Source organism: Nannospalax galili, unplaced genomic scaffold, assembly GCF_000622305.1.
Source record: "Nannospalax galili isolate Female #2095 unplaced genomic scaffold, S.galili_v1.0 scaffold1049, whole genome shotgun sequence".
NCBI classification, from domain to species: Eukaryota; Metazoa; Chordata; class Mammalia; order Rodentia; family Spalacidae; genus Nannospalax; species Nannospalax galili.
Window position 1 is genome coordinate 196,458 of NW_008358636.1, and position 23,938 is coordinate 220,395.

At 39.3% G+C, this 23,938-nt stretch overlaps 1 protein-coding gene and 2 pseudogenes across 1 annotated transcript; all 3 read right to left on the reverse strand.

Moving 5' to 3' along the window:
- Positions 1-1,330: 1,330 nt before the first annotated feature.
- LOC103724790 (probable inactive serine protease 58) lies at positions 1,331-6,178 on the reverse strand. The gene is made up of 5 exons (XM_008821928.1): positions 6,132-6,178; positions 5,228-5,386; positions 3,921-4,171; positions 1,895-2,040; positions 1,331-1,480 (listed from the first exon to the last, which is right to left on the reverse strand). Exons 1-5 carry the CDS (start codon positions 6,176-6,178, stop codon positions 1,331-1,333), a joined length of 753 nt encoding a protein of 250 aa, XP_008820150.1.
- Positions 6,179-11,329: 5,151 nt separating this feature from the next.
- Positions 11,330-16,874, reverse strand: LOC103724793 (annotated as a pseudogene).
- Positions 16,875-21,624: 4,750 nt separating this feature from the next.
- The window catches only part of LOC103724796, a 98,391-nt pseudogene continuing 96,077 nt past the window's right edge, over positions 21,625-23,938 (reverse strand).

Here is a 23,938-nt window from a genome sequence, read left to right on the forward strand (position 1 = left end):
CAGCAACACTGACTTACCTTCAAGTTCTGGAAAGCCATCAAGAAAGTCAATAGCAATAGCTTTTATTATTTGGGGAGTCTCTTGGACCCCATGAACAACTCCTCAAAGGGAGGTTTCCCTTGCATGATGATATAGCACCGGGTTAGACCACTGATGTCTTTTCTTCCCGAGCAGCTTGCATAGCACCTTTTAGCCATACAAAAGCTTGATTAGTTAGAAGACGAGAGTGCCCTTGTCAGTTCCAAATTGATTTCTGTATGGCCTACAAACAAAGTATGTAGTGTATTCAGCAACTGAGTCTTAACATCTAGCTCTGGTGGGCAACCAAGAGCAATAGCAAGGGCCTGCGTTGTTTCTGGGGCCTCCCTTGTAGGGAGGAAACCCTTGCCTCCCTTCTTGCCAACAAGTTCCCCTTCTCCATTCACATATGTTTTGTATGTGGTCCATTGAGCTTATTTGGGTTGCTTGCATGAGTTATGTGTGCGTGTTGGTGGGGGGTTATTGACAGGAATATGGGAAACTCATTAGTGACTAGTTCACTGAAGAAAGTTTGAGGAGAGAGAAGCTTTGAAATAAATAGTTGCTGTGGAGAATGATAGTTAACATGGAAAATGTATTATGATCATTAAATGCTCACTACAAAATTTATGAAAAGTTCTGGTAGAAATATAGCTATGATTCACTAAGGTAACAGAGAGAGCTAAGCAGGAAATCAGATTTGGAGGAAAAGGGAGGGAGACTGTAAGTGAGGATAGGCAAAGAGAGGTTTGCAATTTGGACGGGGACAGCAGCTGTAGCACACAGAAATCATCTTTTATCACATTCTTTCTTCTTCCTTACAACCTGTTTTCTTCCTTCAAGTGTTACTTATGTGCATATGTTTTTTTAAGAGCATGTCATTCTTACATGTTTTCCTGGCTTTTTGTCAGGTATGTTCTTAGTTTTATGATTGGTATCCTCCCCTAGTTTGTGTGTGTCCTTGATGTCCCTCCACCATCTAGAATACTCAAATTTATGCTCTCCTTGAAAAGATCACTCATCTATATTAAATCATTACAAGATTGGCTAAATGATGGACATTTCATAGTCACACATGAATTCCTTAGCAAATGCAGTCTGTGAAGTAGCTGATCATCAGTCATTTTTGTATGAACAAACAGTTCATTTCTAAATTTCTCATTATTCTCAATGTTTACACTATGGCAAAAGTAAGAGTGGTCTGTTTCTGGTGTCTTTTTATTGGATGTTTTCTCTTAGATTTTCTTTTCAATAAGAGGCGAGTTGTTGATCCATGTAGAAATCTTCATGATACATTGAGTGGTGGAACTTCTCAGTGAGACTGCATGGTATCCATGATCCATTTTGCATAGGGATGAATTTCCGTGAAGAATGCTTCACTTCCAAGAGTGATACCTGCTTTCGCCCAGGACAGTATTCCATACAACCTCCCACTGCAGATGGCTGGAGCAGCTGAGACTTCCTGCCAGAGAGAGGGAAAAAGGCTTTGTGGCTTTGATGTCATTGAACAAGAGCAAATCCCAAAACAAGGCATGTAGCAGTAGCAAAATCATCTGAAGGGATGAACTCATTTTGCTAGAGAGGTGACAGCCTTTGTCTCATGTTCTTTGTTCTCTCCCTTTGCAACTCAAATTTCAACCTAACCTGAACGTAAGCAGGAGAAAGTACATATGGTCTACTCTAGATCTCTCCCACTCTAAGAAGTGGAAGGGGAATGAAATCCATCATAGACTGAGGGACAGAGGTGAAGGGACCTCAGCTTTCTGCCCCTTACACTGTAGGGGGCCTTTTGATAAGTGATGCTTGACTTCCCATCCTTACTCCTCTACTCTAATGGACTCTGTACTCTCTTCCTGTATGGAGGAAGGAAAGATACCTTAATTGAAGATATGACTTCAAGTGGCTGTCCTATACACATGATGTTCATTCCTTTTTCTTGTTGTTGCTCTTGGAGCATGTTCCAGCAGTCAGTTTGGGGAAGAGAATGCTGATTCGTCCATGTCAGGAGGTCAGGATCACTGACTGTGGGAAAGAAAAGACAGATGAATTCCAGGGCTGCTCTACTTATAAAATATTGTGTATCAGCCCCCACTGGCCACATGTTCATCCCCTTCATATAAATTATATTACACTGTAAATTTCAGGATGCAGGGACTCTAACCAAGGTATTAAACATTTTAATCTCTAGCAGAGAACAGTAATGAGGAAAGAAAAGATCACTCAAAATTTATCAAGCTAAGACTTGTGGAACTTAAGGAACAGAATTTTTCTGATAGCATATATAATAAGATGCTGTCAGTAGATTAGATTAAACCATGTCAAGTCAGAAAAGAAAGATAGAAGAATTATGTTCTGTTTGATGATTTTAAAATCCACTAAACAAGCTAGATGAAAATAAATAGCTTGAAATAAAGATTTTCTAATAAATATTTCCTATTTTTATTTCTTAATAAACATATCCTGCATGAGACCTCACTGTGATTTTGATGTGTGGAGGTGACGTGATAAAAACCTCCCTTTAGTGTATTTTATTTTCAAATTGCATATAATAAATTAATTTTATAAAGTGTGTGATATAATGACTTCAAGTAAAGCTTAAAATGTCAAAGAAAAAAGTGGCATGTACTGAAAGTTTTTTTTTCTGGAAAAATACATTCACTTAGATCATCAGGAACTTTGCTTCTAAACTAAAATATGAAGTTGAAAAATACTGAGAAAATCAAAGTTTTATTGTTTTCCTTTGTACAAAACATAGTGATTTGTAAAGTTCTCATTTTATTTTTATTCTTTAACCAGGAGCTGGGTTTAAATCCAATTAAACAACTAACTTTTGACGATATCTAAAACAAGTATAATTTATAAGCAGCTACATGAAGTAACAGCCAAAAAATACATTAGAAAAAACACCTTGGAAGAAAGGCTCTTGAAGGCATCAGTACACTCTACTTTCCCAAATTTGGGGCCATAAAGGAAAGGGGTATGTGCCTACATGGCCTGTGATTATTTCCTACTGAGTGTGTCAGGCTAGAGACATACCTACAGCGTGTTACAATAATCAGCTTGTGTATGTACCACACAAGTCTACAAGTACATTTGAGGAACTTTCAGTATTAGGGCAAGGCATGAAAAAAGTATCCAGTGATAAGGCAGCTACTCCTTCAACCACTCCCTTGTCTCCCAGGGTCCAGCGAGGTGAGAAGAATGGATCATTGTGTCCCTGAACACAGCCTTGGATCTCTGTGGTAGACAGCAGGAAACATCCTTTGTTGCCCCACTTATCACATAAGTTTGCTTTTTTCCCATGTCTCTTCTAAAAAGTGGAGTGAGCTTTAAGCAAATCCCACTGAGAAGCCCACTCTCCTCTCCTCCATCAGTACTATATTTATGAATGAGGACTGCTAGTTATATCCTCCTTCAATACTATGTTTATGAATGAGAATTCCTAGTGCTCTCCTCCATCAAAACTGCTAATGAATGCGGACTTCAAGTCCTAGTGCTCTCCTCCATCAATACTGTTTATGAATGAGAACTTCTTGTGCTCTCTTCCATCAATGCTGTTAATGAATGAAGGTTCTTAGTTCTCTCCTCCATCAATACTATTTATGAATGAAGACTCCTAGTTCTCACATAGTTATTTCAATTCAGCTCCCTGGTTCCAGGTTTCGAATGTTTTAGTGAACAGCTACTGCCTGCACCATTTGTTGTAGTCAGAGTAGCTGCTCTGCATCAGTCTCATGACTTTTCTCTTTGACCTCTAATCCTGAGGGTGTGGGGTTTTAATAGAGATCACTGAAGGATCAGGAACATTTCTTCACATCACCTCTTTCCATCAAGTATGTTCAACTACATCCTTTCTCAGTCCCAAGCTCCCCAGGATGGAGGACACAGGGCCAAACACTCACAGTTTTTATATTCATTCCAGGTCCAGGTTGGAATAAAGCATGAGTCATTATATGGCATGGGTTCCATAGCTATGGCTATCGTTCCCACACGTGTGTTTATCACAGCAGGCTTGGAGAGTTTTACCAACATCAGGTCGCTTTTCATGGTTCGTGCATCAAATTCAGGGTGGGTCACAGTCAATTCATAATTATGTATCTGCTCTTCCTTATGTTTCACACTGGGATGATAAACTCCCAGTCGGATCTTAGCACTGTGGAAGAAACAAAAAGGCAGAGAGCTTGGAAAGGACAGAGTCACAGAATGTCAGAAGCAACTCATCCAAACATCTTAATTTTATTTCTTAGCCTTTATAAATGAAATGAATTAACCAAAATAATAGTAGTTTATTGGATTATTGCATTATTAGCATACATATGTAAAACTCAACAAGGTGTTTGATACCTGTAATACACTCAATAGAGCCTATTCTAATGACTATTTAGATAACTGAACTAGCAGGAGGTAGAGAAGTTGTGATTCCACACTAGCTCAGGCAGCTTTGAATGAGTACCTAATGTTTCTAATCCTCTTAGGTCTTTAGTGCTCCTCTCAGGGCTATCTCATTACTTTTGCCATGCATTGTGTATGGTGATCATGGCTTCATAAGACTGTTAGAAGTCTTGTCTACATTCCAAATCATCATTTTACTTATATTCTCTAGGCAAATTCAGAGTCAGCTACTCTATCACAAGGAAGCTAGTCATTCAACATTCTAAAGAGGTATTCCCATTAAAAGCAGTTTATATTAGATATAAGTGATAGGAAGATGTCCCAACTCCAGCATAATGTGAGCTGCCTTTGTTGCCTACATATCCTTGATATCCTTGATGCAGACAGCAAGCCTCCAATCTTTGCTGAACTGCCTTTTCTTGAACCTCCAGGCAGATAGGAGCTGTAAGTTTGAAATGGGCCTGAAGCTCTGAGGACTCCCTCATGCAATGCATTCTTGATACCCAATAAAATCAATGAGGTTTCAAGGAGTTTGTAATTTGCACTGAGCTTCCTTGCCTTCTCCCATTTACCTGCATGTGCTCTCTTCCTAACTCTTCTATATTTTTGTTAAATTTTTATTGATGAATATGAATAGTCTTCTAATATTTCCTATTGGTATCTATTTATACCACATTGGATATAAATGGAAGAAGATTGTGTACCTTCTAGGACCCCCTAATTCCATGAAAAGCATGCAGTCGTGCAGGGTTGCTTCTCAGACCTACTTGCATGAGCACAGATTCCCCCCAGCTCCCATGAACAAAGGATCACTTACGGTAAAGGGCAATGAGCAGCGGTGACCAACCACTGGGGGTGAATGAGAGACCCCACGCAAGGCTCTGGGCTGGACTTCAGATAGGCCATGTATGGGATATTAAAATCATCGGGTAATTCCAACTCTTTTTCATTATCATGTTTCATTAAGGCTTCTGGAGAATCAATGGATTATGGGAAGGGAATAGAAACAAGTTAGCAAACTAGATCTGGCTAGGGTAGTTTTCTCTAACTGAAGGTTTCCAAAGATAATATTAAGGTCTTTGATTTATTTTTGATATAAAATTTAGAGAACATTATAAATGCCTCAAGGTGTACCTGCTAAGGAAACTGAGGGGTGTTTTAGCTGAAATGAAATTATATCAAAGTTCTCTGAATGGGCTATTTTATGTTGATCAGAAATTCTAATTGAAAGTACTATATATTAGAAAAGCAAACAAAATAAATAAATAAAGCACTGTATGTTAGTTTTCAACATTTGCCAATACTTGAGGTATGAAATAATATACTTGGCTTTGTTAGTCAAAGGGTAACTGATAAGCCAGAATCAGCCTACCTCCTTTTCGGGTCCCACATTCTCTAATTAACATCTGCTCAGTGAAAAGGACCTGTGGTTGTGCAGGGTACATCACATGCACACATGCCCACTGAGGGGCTCCTAGGAAAGATCAGAGCCTTGGCAACAAGATTACTTTAAGTGCCCCTGACATCAGAGGAGCTCAGAGAGCACATGGTAGGAAAAATCTGTGCATAAAGAATCCTTCCTTTGGCTTCCTTCATCAGGTAATTAATTTTATCTTGAAAATGCCTCCCCATCCCATCTCACAAGCTAGGCTGTGGCTGACTACTTCCTCCAGTCACTGATCCACTTCCCTAGATGTCAACCTAGGCAGAAATCAGGCTCCAACTCACCAGCTGCACTCAAGAGAGCGAGGACGAGAAGTGTTTTCATTGCAAGCTATGATCTCTCCACAGCAGACAAGTTGGCCACGCTGTAAACTGTTCCAACAGGATCCTTGAGCAGAGTAGGTGAGGGAGAGACACTAGAAGCAGGAAGAGGCAAGTGTCTTAGAGAAATTTTCAAACTGGGCCTTCTCAAGTTCTGACTTCCTAAGAGGTATGGGCAACAACTAGGCTCCAACTCTGATGTGATGGAGAGAGAGTGGCAGATGAAACCAAGGACCTTACTGACTCCTCTGTGATCTGAGCTCAGTCTTCCCCAGGCATCATATGTCTCTGATGCCCTCTCCCTCCCGTTTGTGACACGGCCTTTCTTTGTTGTCCTTCCCCTCCCCTTGTGACTTTAAACCTGCCTCCCTGCCTCCCTTTTCAGAGTCTCTGCCATCTCTAGAGGCTCACAGAATATTGACATATAAAATACAACGCAATACGTATTTCTTTTCTTCCCTCATTTTGGTGATAAAGATGCTATGGTTTTCATGGAAGTTAGTGGTAAAATCAGGACCAGAACAAACTCTCTAGGTCCCTATGACACAACCAAGCTTTCCCTGAGCCCTGGGCTCCCAACAAAGAATAGTGACTAATAAATGCCACCCCTCATGATTTACGCCTTGGAAATGAATAAAGAACCACCTTCCATGAAACTTGTGTCAGGCCTCCTGAATGCTTTTTCTGTGATACCAGAAAAGCTTTGTATTACCCCTGGTTCTCCTGTGAGAGGTTGTTACGTTTGTACCTGCTGACAAGGCCAGACACAGACTTTCCAACTCTTCGTTCTGTTTTTCCTTTATGAATGATGAGATCGAAAGTTTGTCTCCTTGAAATTAGCTGCACTCGAAATAAACATTGTTCTATTCAGCTGACTGGGTCATTCCCTCTGATGTAAAACAAGCTTTCCTGAAAATTTCCCTGCCGAAAACTTAGTCCTATCCTTCCCATAAAGGTTTGGAGCCAAAACCACTCTGCTGGGGCAACCAAAATCTTCTCCTTACTTGGTTTCTGGTTTTTTTTCGGGGGTGGGGGGCAAAGGGGCAGCTTGTTTGTGGTTTTACTTTTGGTCTGCTGTTCTTTGCAAATGTTCTACATTCTTTTTTTTTTTTTAATAAGAAAATCTTACATGATAATTTCTGATTGTTGCCCCATAACAAATAGTTTGCAGGTTTACTTACAAACTGTATTTGGTGACAGGTTCCTCAGAAGTCCACATGGGTTTTCCACTTCATGTGTCATAGACCCAACAATGAACACTGAGATGTCGTGGGGAACCTCCAGTGTACCAACAATGGCTCATGTCAGGAGTCCCTGGACTGCATGACTTTGACTTTTCTTTTGTTTAACTCCACAGTGGGGGTTTGAATGAGAACATTCCCTCATAAGCTACAAGTGTTTGAGCACTTTGTCTTCAGTTGGGAGTGCTATTTTGGGAGGTTTAGTATGTGTGGCCTTGCTGGGGGAAGCAGGTCACTAGGGGGTGGGCTTTGGGAATTTGAAACCCTGTCCCATTTTGTTTGACACCGTGCTTCCTCAGCATGCTTGAAAACGTGACTCAGTTTTCTGCTCCAGCTGCTTCTGGCCATGCAGCCAGGCCTCCCCTGCCATGATGGACTCTCATGCCTTTGGAACCCTAAGCCAAATAAACTCGTCTATACGTTGCCTTGGTCATTTTTCTTTTCTTCTTTTCTTTCTTTTTTTTAATCACAGCAACAGAAAAGTAGCCAATTCATCAACTTTTTGTAAACTATTGATTTGGTGCATGGATACCATGAGAAATTACAACAAAAATTATATAAATGATTGAAGTTTTTCATTGATAATAAAGATAAAACAGGTCTATTGCTCATCAGATCATACGTATATATTTTCTATTTGAAGACAGCAATCCTCTTAACATCCTCAGATATTTCAGCATCCTAGCTCTTGGAGTGGGGCTGTAGTCTTTCACTTCTCTCTCTCATAGGTCCGTAGCACTCTGAAGAGTGTTGGAAACAGGACTGGTAAGGGATGAGAACACAGGAAATTGAAATAAGGCTGATTAAGTTAAAGGCAAAGTAGGTTATCCACATAGATGTTTTTGGTATTCATGTTTAGGTTGATTAAGTTAAAGTTAAAATGGGTTCTCCATGTTGATGTTTATTGATATTCATCATTTTTATGTTACTATAATAAAATATCAGAAGTAATGAACTTAAAAAAGAAAATAAGATTCAAGCTTTCTCTCCAAGATCAGGCAGTCCCTTTGCTTTGGGCTTTGACAAGGGCAATACAGTATGATGGTAGAAGAATGTCATGGAACAAGCCGAGAGAGAGAGAGAGAGAGAGAGAGAGAGAGAGAGAGAGAGAGAGGAGAGAAATTGATTCTCCTAGCTGGGAACCAAATCTTTAATCATTTAATCAATGTAGCTTTAGGGAATGATAATTTTATTAAGATGATATCATCCTTAATAGTAAGCTTTGCTAAATTACTGAGGTCTCTCAAGTGCTGGGATTTTCGAGTGATTTGTCTGCTCTTCCTTCATTTTTTTGTGTCCTTGTTCTAATTTTACATCTTGTGTATATTTCTGTTGTCTTTTCAAGTCTGGGCAAATTCCCTGTACTGAGGTAGTTAATATTAGAAATAAGTGTGGATTGGAGGTGGAGATGGAGAGGAACCAAAAATATTTCAGAACAAAAAGAGAATCTTAAATCCATTTTTATTCCTGGGAAAAATCTTGGACATTTAGTTAGGGAAGACCTGAAGCTACTTGTTTAAAGCTAGAATTTCTATACAAAATCAGTTTAGGCTTATTTGTAAACAAAAAGTTGGAGGAAACCAGGCATGCCCTAGGGCAAGATGACCCAAAACCTTTTCAAGTCCAGGCTACGTTTTCTGCTAAAGCGAGGGGCGCTGAGAACAGTATCTCTGATAATCCCTGTCTTGCAGAACACTGCGAGACTGGCAGGAGAAAAGTGGCCACATCAAAAGTGCAGGCTCCTTGCTCTGTGGGAAAGCATCTTGGTCAACAACATCTCCCTATCCTGAACAAATAACTCAGCTGTCATTAGCTAAGAGATTAGGCCAGGTTAAAGGTTTACTCCTGAGCTAAAAGCTAAAAATTTGTCATGCTTTTAGCCCTAAGAAAGGAAATAGTACAGACAATAAATTACTGGATAGGCATTAGTAACCTTGAATAAAAGTTTAAGCATCTGGCTGGTGCCAACTAACAGACTATATGTCCTGTTTCTTTGTGCCCTAAATCTTTGTATATGACTGCCATACCACACATGACTACCAGTTCCTTGTAATGTATAAAAAAATCTGAATTTTGTAATAAATGGCTTGCTTGTATGAAGGTAAATGAAAGTCCCATAGTTGTTACTCTGTCACCGATCCAGCCTCTCTGCCCCTGAAGCCAGTAGGACCCCGATGAGCAAATCAAGCCCAAGCCCTGATAAAAAGTAATTTAGTGAGAATTAAGGACATAATATTGAGATTAATTGTGATTATGCTGATTATGCATTTAATAGTCTATTGAGTTCACAGTTAAGAAACTTCTTTGGTTTCATCCTAGGGGCAATAATAAGACCACGTTTGAACTCAGAACTTATCAACTATCATCCAGTTCAAAACACTAGACAATGGGTAATGATGTAAACCAAAAATTAATGGTCACACAGCTTTTTAAATTATTTTTATTTTATGTGTATGTGTGTATTGCCTGCATGTAGGTAAGTGTACCCATGTCGTGCAATGCCCACAGAAGACAGAAGAGGCTATCGGATCCCCTGGAACTGGAGTTACGGTCAGTTGTTAGCTGCCATGTGGGTGCTGGGATTTGAACCTCAGTCTTCTGCAAAAATAGCCAGTGTTCTTAATGGCTGAGCCATCTCTCCAGCCCCATGGTCACACAGCTTTGTCACCATGGTCTTTAGGATAATATGATCCAATACTGCCCCCACTAAATCAAACCCACATTTGGGACTAATTTAACTAAGGAAAATTTTAAGCACAAATGCAGACATGCTTCTAGAAAATAAGGACATTATTTGGGGTCATAAAGATCCAAAGGTGGTTCTGATCAGTACATCCTGCGAGTACATTAACATCACACACACACTGTCTTAGTTCCTTACCAGCTGTCTCTTAAATGGTCATTATCCCACCAATCAATTGAAGAAGAGTTTTCAGTAGAAGTCTTACACATGGTTCCTGTGATTATTTTGTATGACCAGGGGAAGGACATAACAGAGAGTGGGGTCTGAGCACACATACATTGGATACCTGGAGAAACTTTGAATGAGGAGATGTAACTGCCAAGATAAAGTGAAGGAAATAAGCTCAGCCTGCTGCCACAAAACACCAGTGCTTAGGGCATTCTAACATCATGCATATCTCACACTTCTGAGGGCTGCTGAGTCCAAGGTAAGGCAAGTGATCTGTCTTTAGGAGGGCTAGCTTCCTGGTTTTCTGATGACCCTCCAACCTCAAATAATTGTGACCTCATGTGGCCTTGTGAGCTGTATCTGGATTTGTACTTACTCCATCATGGGGGCTCCCCATTTTTCAAGTTATTTGAGCCTAATTAATTCCCAAGGTTTCTCTTTTTGTACCATCTTATCCAAGGTTAAGTTTTCAAAATAGTTGGTGTATGGATATTATGTTTTACATTAAAAACATTAACCCTTCTTCAGCAAATAAAGATATCCCTTTTCTGTGCATTTGTGTTTGTGAAAAAGAATTTTTTTGTCTAGTTTTTGAAATAATAAAAGTTTCCAATATACAAATATCAGAGTAATACAAACATGCTTCCCATAGAAGAATCTGAGGACAGACATAGGAAGAGGTTTACATCATTACCCATCATCTAGACCTTTGAATTCTGGATGATATTTTGAGATAAGTTCTAAGTTCAAATGTGGTCTTGTTATTGCCCCTAGAATGAAACCAAAGAAGTTTCTTAACCATGAACTACTTATCAGTAGTTATACCACTGAAAAAGTGACACGCCCTCCCCCAGCAAGTTTTAAGAGAGAGTCCATCAATATCCAGCAAAGGCCATACTTTGACAGATGTAAGCAGAAAAAAAGAAAAGCTTTAATTTCCATAGTCATTTCAGGTAGAGTAAGAAGGTGAGGTTGACTATGAGGGAGTTGCTTGTGAAAGGTATTAGATAGTAGAGATGATCTGCTGGATCCAGTTCAGGTAGTTGCAGACTTTGGTGTAGACACCAGGCTTCCCTTCCCTGTCACAGGCAGTGCCCCAGGGGACAACACAGTGGAGCTCTCCATCACAGACCAATGGGCCACCAGAGTCATCCTGAACAAGAAGGACAAAATAATCAGAACTCTTGTTTATATCCAGATGAGAGAATGGGATCAGAGATGCTCCTCGATTACCCTGGGGCTATATCTCAGGTTGCCGATCCTTCATGAAGCACTCATTGCAGCCCTGGAAACCTAGCTCTCAGTTTCCTTACTATATTACTAATACATGTTCTTTTTATGGACCTATTTCTTCTTCATGCAGGCTTGTAAGGCCAAGAAAAGGGGAGGAGTGGTGGAGAGATTGAATGCTGCCCCCCAATTTCTGCCCCTTTTCCAAGGGTTCCCATTTTACAAGGGTTCCATTCTACAATCCACTTCAGAAGGTTGCCTGTGTGTGTACTGTTTTTAGAGCACCATTGCTGTGAGGTTTTTATCACTAATCCTAATAATTACATCACAAACAGAAAACATAATTTATCTCAAAGCTATTCATCTCCTCTTAGATTCAACCCCAGGTACAGAATTTTAAATTTAATTTTTGTATATATGTGTGCATATGTGTTTGCATTTTTGAAGGTACATGAGTTGGGGGAGTGCATGCATATATGTGCACATGTGTGGGGAGGCCCAATGTCTAGTGTCTTCTTCCATTTTTTTCCACCTTTATTTACTGAGGCAGGGTCTCTTGTTGAACCTGGAGCTTGCTTATTTCCAAAAGTCTAGCTAGTCCACTAGCTCATGAGACCCTGTCTCTGCTTCCCAAGTGTGTGGATTACAGGCGCCTGCCACAGGTGTCCAGCTTTTATGTGGGTCCTGGGAATCTGAACTCCAGTCCTCATCCTTGTGCAGCAAGAACTTTTTGAACTTAGCCATCACCCCATGCATCAGGTTCAGATTTATAGTCGTCTGTGCTTCATATGGAGAAATATGTGCGCATGAGGGATGCTGACAGGCTGGACAGAGGAAGAAAACAAACTCACCTGGCATGCATCCTTTTCACCCTCCAGGAAGCCAGCACAGAACATGCTGCTAGTGATCTGATGTGGGTGGGCACTGTGGCAAGCAGAGTCAGACAGGATGGGAACATTCAGACACTGAAGAGCTGAAAGGAAGTTGCCTGTTGAGTGCAAGAATGGAAATGGAAAATCTTCCACAGAGTCCCTAGCTATTTCTTTCTCATCTTCTCTTTCATAATACCCTTTCTTTAAATTAGGTCAAGACTTATAATTTTGGAGAACTTTATTCTGAAAGGTTTTCCAAACAGTTCTAATGAACAAGCTTTTCTTTCTTTGACACAAACATCAGTAGTGGCAAATCTTAAGTCCAGAGCCTTTTTCTCAGGAAGTCTACTTCAGGAAGTGCTGAATCCCTTAACCTTTGTTCTATTTACCAACTCAATGGTAATTAATAATTCTACGAATACCACTAGGTGGTCATTTCCATGTCTCGAATTCTCACGATTGGACTTGTCTTTCAGGTAACGCTTACTTTCAACACTCACAGTTTTCCCCCAGCCATACACAAGGCACTGAGCACCAGCAGATGGACAAGAGCTTGGCAGAGAGACCGTGGACACGTGGGAGATGATGATGGCTGGTCTCCTCCGGTGAATCAGAATGATGTCATTATCAATGGTGCTATTGTTGTGGCTGGGGTGCTGGACGATTTTGGTTGCATTAATGAATTGCTCATCACCCTTAGTTTTATGGATGTTGTATTCTCCCAGACATACCTGTAGTTGGTTAGTTTTAAGGATTAACAGGTTCCTAAGTATCCATCTTGAACTGCTTTCTATTCTTCTAGCCTTTTAATCATGAAAATGAACACAAACACCATCTTCTTCAAGAACTCAGTCATAATTATGCACTTCAATTAGCACTGGGACATTTCATTCTGGGTGCAAGTCAGGGAATTCCTTGTGCATCACTGCTCTCTATAGACCCATTATCTCATCAGAATAAAAGGTTTGCAATGTGGGAAATGGCCCTTTTAAGATAGTTGGAAGTTGAAAGGGTATTGTTAGAGATTGATTGGCACCTGTCATTTCTCTTCTGATTATGATCACCAGGTTTTATAGAGACAAGGAAGGAGAAATAGAGAAGAATATTTAAAGAGTGGAGGGAATTCGGCTTATTTTCATGTTGTATAAAAGCATGGTATATTTTATTATCTTCACATGCAATTTTATCCTAGTTTAGCTACAGTTATGAAGAATATATACTGTTTCATGTTTTTATTCAACTTCTTGGGATGCTTCCTCACCTAGGAAAACAAAAGGAAATGTAAAGACAACATCCCTCAATGCTTATAAAATTCCCCAGAGATTACTAAGATTCATAAGATCTGAATTTTTTAATCCATCAAATGGGCTGCTGAGATGGCTTAGTGGGTAAAGGTGCTTTCTTCGAAGCTTGATGACCTGAGTTTGATCCCTTGAACACGTGTGGTGGAAGGACAGAGCCGACTCTTACAGCTATCCTCTGATCTCCACATGTGAACACACATACATACAACACTAAATAAATGTATTTAAAAATTCTTTCACTCTTCAAGCATAACTCTGCCTTTCATCTGACTGTTCGTTGGTGGGACTAGAGGAAAAATGACTTTGGTGCATAGGAATGTGAATACTTATGGCCTATAGCAGTGGGCAGCAGACAGTACCCATTGATTATTGATGAGGGAGCGCCCACACAAGTGATAGCCAACATTCAGGGATACCTGGTAGGGGGCAGAATTGTTCTCATGTAGCCCTTAATAATCTTCTCATTGTCATCATCATTGGTGAGAGCAACTGTCAGGGAGAAGACAAAATTTCTGTTACACTGATCCACCATGGAATTTCATATACCATAAAGTTTTTGCAGACTGACCCTCAGGAGGTGACAGTGTTCTATAGCCTAATATAATCAGGAAAATGTTGGGTTTAAGGCAGGTAGCTTTTGCTTGGTTTCTCTTTTAATTTTTATTTTTGAATAGTGTTTTTATTAATTCTTTGAGAATTTCGTACAATGTATTTTGATCATATTCAGACCCTTTCCTTCATCTCCTCTCAGATCACCCCACCTTCCTCCACATTCCCTTCATGTTCTCTGTTTTTAAAGGTGTATCAGTTCTAATTTGTGTTCCCCAAATGCTCTTGAGTATAAGCCCATCCTCTGGAGCCTGGTCAGCCTACTACAACTATGGGGGAGTGCGAAGTGGGGAGGGGCTCTAAATATGATTAATATTTATTGTATGAAATGACAAAACTCAATAAAAATATTCATCAAGATATAAAAAAAACTTGACTTTCCCTCTCCTAGCAACTTTCAGCTGCCAATACTTCCTCATCTAAGGCTGTGAACTCTTGCCCACCTCCCTCCTTCTTGTGGATTTTTTCCTGGCTTGGGCTTGTGCAGGTCTTGTGCATGCTGTCATAAGCACTATGTGTTCATATTTGTAATTTCCCTCTTGTATCTGGATAATGTGGCTTCCTTATATTCATCTACCACCTCTGGCTCTTGCAATCTTTCTATCCCTCCTTCTGCAATGATCCCAGAGCCTTGTTGGGAGATGGTGTGATATAGGTGTCGCATTAGGGTGAACACTTCACAGTTAATTTATTATTTTATGCCTCCAGTATGAACCCTATGTAACTATGAGCAAGCATGCACCTCTTCAGATGTATGCTACAGATTTGACTAATGTGTCATTACACGTATATTATTCACACATACACACATTCATGTACATCAGAGCCTGTAGAAAGTAAATACCTTGGGGCTAGAGAGACAACTAAGCAGTTAAGAGCACTGATTGCTCTTGCAGAGGACCCAGATTTGGTACCTAGCACCCACACGGTGGCTAACAACTGTCAGTCACTCTTTAGTTCCAGGGGAATCTAATACCCTCTTCTGACTGCCGCAGGCATTGCATGACATTAGTGCACTTACATACATGCAGGCAATACACTCATACACATGAAATAAAAATAAATAAAATATTGAAAAAGAAAGTAAATGCCTTATAGCCACTACTTAGGTTATAAATATCATTTTCCCCCATGGAATCCTACTTGAATATCCATGTAAATAGATAGAAACTATTGTAGTAATGCTGTTGATCATAGGTGTGTGGTGATTGCTGTGGACTAGCTACTTCCATAAGGTAACCAGAAAGGAGTTTGTAGAAGTCACTTAATATTCTGGTATGGAAGGAAGTGATGGTTTTGAAATTTTATTTGGATCTAGTCTGAAGTTTTCATTTAATCATTTTATGGAAAGTTATCTTATTACCCTGCTCCAATCTTTCCCTTTACCCTGATTATCTCTCTACCATTTATCAATGCATTCAACATTATGAATTTGCCCCACCTAGTTGTCAAGATTTCTGGTAGCTACTAATGTCTTTAATGATGATATTTGGTCTTTGATTTTTAATGTTTAAAAATAGTTTTAGTAGAGAACTTTCCAGGCATGTAGACAGTTGTATTAACTTTACATCAGTGCAATGTAGCGAAAGTAAATACAAAGTTTTAGCAGTAAAAATTTATTAGTGCCGGGTGTGGTGGCACATGCCTTTAGTCCCAGCACTTGGAAGGCACAGGCAGGCAGATCTCTGTGAGTTCAAGGCCAGGCTATTCTACGTAGGGAGTTCCACGTCAGCTAGGCCTACAGGGAGACCCTGTCTCAAAAATGATTAGTAGTAAGAAAGTATTAAAATAGAAATAGATATCTCAGCTGGGTGTGGTGGTGCATGACTTTAATACCAGCACTCGGGAGGCAGAGGCAGGCAGATCTCTGTGTGTTCAAGACGAGCCTGGTCTAATAGTGAGTTCCAGGCCAGGTGGGCCTACAGGGAGACCCTGTCTCAAATAATGCCAAAAAAAGAAAAAAGAAATAGATATCCCTTATTTCTTACAATCAAAGTATGTGTGACTTTAATCAGTGAAAATTCATTAATGAAGCTTTCCCAAAACACACACCAAAGTTTGATTTAACACATAAATTATCTTTGCTACTTCAGATCCCTTCAGGTTTCAGGAGACTCTAGTTTGGATTGTTGGACCCTCTTCATGGAGCACAGATTAACTTTAGCCATTAACTCCAAGTTCTTAGAGAGATCAAGACCAATACTTTTTTCATGGGTACTGCTGTTTCTTTTCTTTCTGAATTTACAGAGCCTTCCTGGAAGTTCAGACCATGTTCTGCCTTGGCCTCATTCACTGGATTCCTAGTCTCCACGAACTTCCTCTGATAAATAAATTTAGTAGTTTATAAACATGAATACAATGCATTCATTTTTTCTACATTTTAAGTGTCTTGCTTTTAGAACCTGTACTCAACAACCATTGTTGATTTTCTAATCACAAAACATTCACTTAAAGTGCAATGCATCTTTCTGCTGATGCATTCACTAGACTCACCTGCAGTTCGAAGGACAGCAAGGACGACGAAGGTCTTCATGGTTGCTCACTAGTTCTGCACTGACAGCAGGGTGAAGGCTTTTTCTCCGTAGGTATTTATAGCTCCGGGTTTGTCATTGACTCTCAGGGCCATAGGTTCCAGAGAAGAGATTTCACTGTAAAGTCACAAATACAGAGTTAAAATTAAATTCAGAGACAGATTAAGATAGTGTAGGACCAGATTTAGACACTTCCTCATTTTGCCTAGAAGGCTATGGGAGTGGAAGTTTCCAACCTGGTAGAAACCACACTTCACAAAAGGAAAATAAACTGTGGTTAAGGTCACAGCACAAGGCTGAACACATCTGGATTCCCAGATTAAAGTACTAGATTCTTCTTGTCTCAGCTGTGAACTTTTATCTTAAGGACTGTTGGAAATCCTGCATCCTTGATGTGTAATTTAACGTTGGTTGTTTCACAATTATATACTTTGTCTTAGCGAGTTCTGATCTCTTATATCCATGCTTACTTTTTATTATTAGGAGGGCTGAGTTTGAGCCCAGCCTGGGCTACAAGCAAGTTTGAAGCCTGCCTAAGCAATCTTCTTGCTTTAGCTTCCTGAGTGCTGGAATTACAGTTGTAAACCACAATGGCTGGTGTGACATCACTATGATTATGACAACTTCCTCTCTTTTGTTCAAACAATTTTCTCGGAAGACTGGTTAAACATTCTGTGATTTAGTTTTTTTTTTATTTTCAAAGGGTTATTTTTGACTATGTGTTTATATGTTGTTTTGGTTTTAATTGTCCCTTGTCACTGGATGACAAAAAACTTAGAGCTGGGCCTGGAGAGATGACTCAGTGGCTAAAAGCACTTGCTGTTCTTGTAGAGAACCTGAGTTCAGTTCCCAGAACCCACATAGCTGTTCACAACTGCCTATAACTCTAGTTAAAGGGGATCCAATGCCCTCTTTGGCCTCCATGGACAGCAGGCATGCACCTGGTATACCTTGTGTAATTTGTCAATAATAAATGACTTTTAAACATAAATTCCTTTTTAATTTTGTCTTTAAGAGTACATTAAAAATTTAAATAATGTGTAGTGTATTCTGTTAACAGATTTACTCTCTACATGACCAATCCCTTTAAATTATGAGGGTAGTACTACTCAGTATACACAGTGTCTGGGCATGTCTAATTATCTTGATACAATCAGGAGCACAGATATACGAACCTGAAGAAGGTTAGTACCACTGATGATTTTAGTTTGGAGGAAAAAATTGGTAAAGTATTCCTTAAATCTTTGCATTTTCATTTTTTTTATTTTAATCATTTCAAAAACATTTTTTAATAACTACATGATTAGAAGAAGCACTTCACTATAGCTTTAAAATATTCAGTAACACACTCCAGAGCAAGAGTATGTCTCTTTCACAAGTAGGTGCAAGTTTCTAGGTTCACAGTTGAGTTAATACAGTTATACAATATTGAACTCAGCATTTTCAAAGGCACATATACTTGAGGGAATATAACTCCGTTTGACAGGAAAAAACCCAGCAACTATTAGCATCACCACTGCATAATAATCCTTCATATATTAATTTGGTTTATACATTTGAAATTTAGAATTGTTGACTGTGTAAGATAAGAGGTTGTGCACATTGACAAAAATCAAGCCCTAAAGCCTTGTGGTTTGAATGTGAAATGTTCCTGATAGGCTTATGTGTTTGAAACTTGGTCTCTAGATGGTGGAGCTATTTGTGAGGGTTATGAACTATTTAGGGCATAGAGTTTTGCCAGAGGAAGTAGGTCACTGGGCGTGGGCTTTGAGGTTTTTAGCCTGGCTCTACTTCCTGTTCGCTCTCTGCTTCGGACTGCTGATGCCTTGAGATGGGCCAGTCTCGTTCTGTTTTCATGTCATTCTCACCGTAATGTACTGCGTTCCATCTGCAACTGTCAGCCCAAATAAACTGTTTTCCCTTAAGCTGCTTTTGTCAGGGTCTTTTTATCAAAGTAAACAAAATATAACTAAGACAGACTACTTACAAATGTACGGGACAGTGTTAGTGAGTACAGATAGACTTATTTTCTGATGTGCAAATATATGTTCTATTTGTATGTACAACGACTAAATGATTATTTAGTCAAGACACATAGAGGGTAGACTCTAAATATATGAGTTGCAATGGTTACAAAACCAGAATCTCAAAACATGTAATGACCGTTTTATTATGTTGAAGGTCCAGATTTAGTGCATATTGTCTAGAAGAAAGCATCTATTGATCTCTTTGTATATTTTAAACCTGCATACCTTAAACTCTGTAAAATTTTACATAATATTCAAATAAAGTTCAGAAATAAGGTCTGTATATTTCTGGTCATACATATGTAGGGTGTTGAGTGTACTAGAACTACCTAAAATTATAGTTGCTTATAAAGTGATCATTTAAAAGACTAACAGAAAAAGACATTTAGATGAATAGTTACTTTGTTAAGACAATTTCCTAAGTAGCTAAAGGTTTGAAAAAAAGTATCTTCATAAAAATACAAATCATTAGTGCTATACTGTTTAACTGGTGTCTAATGGACTTAAAAATAAGTAATAGGGGATTGATTCAGCAATTAAAATCACTGGCTGCTCTTGTAGAGGAACTTGTATTCAAATCTCAGCACCTATATGGCAGCAAATAACCATCTGTATCTCCAGTTTCAGAGGATCCTGTGCCCTCTTCTGACCTCCTGGGCATTGCACAACATGGTGAACTTACACACATGCAGACAATATACTCATACACATGAAATAAAAATGATAAATTAAAAAAAAATAAGTAATGGCTCATAAATTGAAAGTGTGAGAACAAATGTTTTCGAGTGTGCATAACTTGGGCAAGATGAAATGAACTGCATTTGAAAATACTGTTAGCTTAATAAAAATGTAGCTAAGTCTTCTGATAAAAATATTTAACTTGGGGATAGAGAGATGGCTCAGCGGTTAAGAGCACCGACTGCTCTTGCAGAGAGGACCTGGGTTGGAATCCCAGCACCCACATGGTGGCTACGAACCATCCTTAACACCAGTTCCAAGGGACTCTGAAGCCCTCTTCTGACCTCCGCAGCACTGCATGATACAGGTGCACTCACATACATGCAGGCAATACACTCATACACATAAAATAAAAATAATAAATAAAAACGTTAAAATGCTTCTTGTCATAGTTAAGAATTCAAATTAACTATGAAAACTGATTTTATAATTTAAAATTTTGTTTTTATTTTTCATTGAAGACTGTAGCTATATGTAGATGTACAACTTACATCAAATTAATCCTCTGCAGTGTTGTGAGCTGTTAGCCTTGGTCTACAGAATAGACAAGATTAACTACAGCCATGAACTCCAGGTATTCAGAATATAACTTCTAAATCTCTGTTGCTCAAACAAGGTGTAAAGGTTTTGATACTAACTTCTATTTATCAATCACTTCCCCAAGGATATGAGATCAATAACAAAGACAGGTCTATCTCAGGATCCAGGGTCGATCAAAATCGAACTATAAGACAGTGACAACTTCAGAGAGAGTCACTGAGAGACAAAGTGAGAAAATCTTCAGAATCAAAGTAGATTTACTTTTGTCAGTCATACGAAAGTTTTAAGGATGTATTAGAAAACATGGAGACCAGCCTTCCTCAGACATTAGATCAGTTGGTACGTTGATCCAGGACTTTCCAGCTTCTAGAAATTTGAGACTTCAATCTGTTGTTGAAACATGTAGTCCATGGAAGTTTTGTTACAGCAGTCTTAGCTGATTAAAGTAGTATGCATGCCTTTCCTTACCATGGAGGTTTATTTTCCTACTTGAAACCTGGTCCATTCATTTAGGGTATTTCTGCTGAGGTACGATCATTCCAATTCCATTGTCCCGTGACAGATATTCATAGAGAAATACTGTGTTGGGGCTCAACTACAAACCTTTTTTCCTGGTGATCCGTAGGAAAAATTACAATTTGGAGGAGAGCTTCTGGGGAATTAAGGAAAAGTGAGCGAGCACCTCAGGAAGGCCTGAGAAGAGCACATAAGGCCTCTGCACCCAAGAACTTTATGTCCTTAAGGTTTTACATCTGCATGCTGCAAACTTATCTGCTGTGGTTCATGTTATCCCCATAGCTTGCATTTTTGATCTGGGCTGGATTTGCAGGGCTGGTTGTGTAAATGAGTTATAGAGTCTTTGCAGTGGGCTCTGAAGTAAAAGAAGCTCTTAGAGAACTGAAACACAAGGGTAGGAGAAACTGGAAAATTCAAGAAACCTGTGATTTTAAAAGAGTATCCAAATGTAGAGTTCTCTTTTATACTGCCTTCAGGGACGGGCATCCTGGGCTTCATCATATCTTTGCTAAGAACAGTTTGAATGAATTTCAGCAACTAATTTTAACTCTCTGTACTTTGGTATACTTTGTGAAAAGTCCTAAGTACATTATAAACTATAAACACCAAATGTTCATTGTGGCACAATCTTAAAATCTGACTTATCTGATACACTAAGGTAGTTTATGTTAAAGACGGACTTATTTTATCCTCAGTGCCTCACACAGAGTTTTTCACATAGCAGTGATCAGTGAATTTGTCCTGATTAGGCTGAATTAATGACTGAATAATTCAGTTTAAATTTTCTCAATAACCACTCGACTTTGTTCAACTCATTTAGCAGCAAGATTCAGAAAGAAAGTTCATAAGTATCAAGCAAAGATTATACTTGGACAGATGTAAAGCAGAGAAAAATGTTTTTATTTCCATTTGGATTTTAGACAAATGGTGTTTAGTGGGTAGTGATGGTCTGCTCAGTCCAGTCCAGGAAGTTGCAGACTTTGGTGTAGATACCAGGTCTCTCTTTCTTAGCACAGCCTGTACCCCAGGAAACAATGCCTTGGACTTCTCCATTGAACAACACAGGGCCACCAGAATCATACTGAACAAGAAGAAAAAGATAGTTAGACCTCTTGTCTATGCCTGAGGAATAATTGGATTCAAGATGTTCCTCCAGTGTCCTGCGGTTTTTATCTGCAGGCTTCTGAGTCCTCACAAACATCTGGCTAACCATGAAAGTCCCGCCTTTGATCTTTTAATACACCTGTTCTACTTTCTCCTTTTTATGCTCCTCCTCTTTTTTGTGCAGGCCCACAAGCTCTGCCTCTTTTGTAAGTATTCCATTCCTTAATACACGTCTGCTTGGGTTAACTATTTATACAGCATCAGCTGTGTGGCTTTTTACCCTTAATGCTAATCATTGCATCACACACAGAAAACATAATTTTTCACACAGCTATGCTCCATCTCTCAGATTCAGATTTATGTTCTGCTTCATATGAGGAGTATGGTGGGCAAGAGAGGCAGACCAGCAGGATGGAGAAGCAGGAACAACTAAACTGACCTGGCATGAGTCCTTTCCACCCTCCAGGAAGTCAAGGCAGAATGTGTTGCTAGTGATCTGGTATGGGTAAGGCCTTGTGACAAGCAGAATCAGACAGGACAGGAGCATCCTGGACAGGAGCATCCAGCATCCAGAAGAAGGAAAGGTAACTCAACTGTTGAATCCAAGAGTGAAATGGGATTACCCACGCTGACCATATTTCCCACTCTATGCACTAATTTTTATGATGGCTCTTCTCTTTCATTTGGCCAAAACTTAAAGTTTAGAAGATTTTTTTTTGTTAGAAGGTTTGCTAAATAGTCTTATTCATCAGTTGTTCTTTCTATTACACTAGCATCATGGTCACAGATCGCAAGTTCAAAGACTTTTCTTCAAGGAGGTAATATATGTTGGGTAGCACTAAATCCCCTGGTCTCTGTTCTTTGTGCCCCCTTACAGTTTAGTTTTCAGCACATTCGCAAACATGATACAGTTAAACTCCTTTACATCTTTCTAAGCTCATTTTTGTTCTGTCTTCTTCATGGGCTCATTAAAGGAGTTTTCCTAACTTCAATCAGTTTATTCCGACTGTAGATCCAAAGCAATCCTTTGAGGACCATACTTAGAATGAGAATTTGTTCTGACCGTCAAGTGGGTCTTTCAGTCCCAGCACTCTCACACTAGATCATAAAGACACTTACAGCCAAAGCTCAGAGTGTTGCCCCAGCCAGACACAAGGCACCGAGTACCAGTGGATAGACAGGATTGGAAAGAGAAACAGTGGACACTGAGAGTTGAGAGTGGCAGGTGACTTCAACTTAATCAGAGGTATGATGTCATTATTAACAGCTGATTATGATAGTCATGGTAGGGGATGGTCTCAGCTCCATCGATGAATTACTCACCACCCTCAATTTCATGAATATTGTGTTCGCCCAGACGTATCTGTAGTTGACTGGATTTAATCATTAAAAGTCTTTTAAGTATCCGACATGAATTTCTTTCCCTTCCTCTAACCCTCTCAATTACAAGCATAAACACAAACATATCTTATTCAAGCAATAATGACTAAAGTAATTATGTCCTGCTAGTCACAGTGCAGGTTAGAGGCTCCCTTAGGTTAATTGTCACTCCTATCAGGGACTAACAGCCTGCCATCCTCTTACAATTGGAATATACAAGAATAGGAATTTAATGTCCCTTACGAAAGAGTTCCAGGTGAAAAGGGGATTAGAGGAGATTGACTGGCACCTTCTATTTTTCCTTTGTGTTGGAATATCCAAGTTTGTTAGGAAGATGAGGCAGGGGAAAGAGACAGAATGGTAAATTTGGTGACGAGAACAAATGATTCTTACTTATAATAGAAATATGTGTTTTACTAACTCCATATATTGTTTCATGTTATTGAAGTGTAATCATTAGGACTTGAACTCTAGGTTCTGAACTTCTCCTAGGAATCCTTCATCAACCATCTTTCTGTTTCTTTAGTACCATCATTTGGGAAGGCAGTCATGAAGTAAAAGGGACCCAAAACTATGGATCACTCAGAACATCATACAATTGTGGAATGACTAATGAGGATCAGGGTGATTTCTCCATCTAGCATAACTATGTCTTTTGCCTTACTGTACTTTATAAAAACCAGAGGATAAATTGACCTTAGAGCACAAGGATGTGAATATTGATTACTTACGGTGCATAGCAGTGAGCAGCAGATAGTACC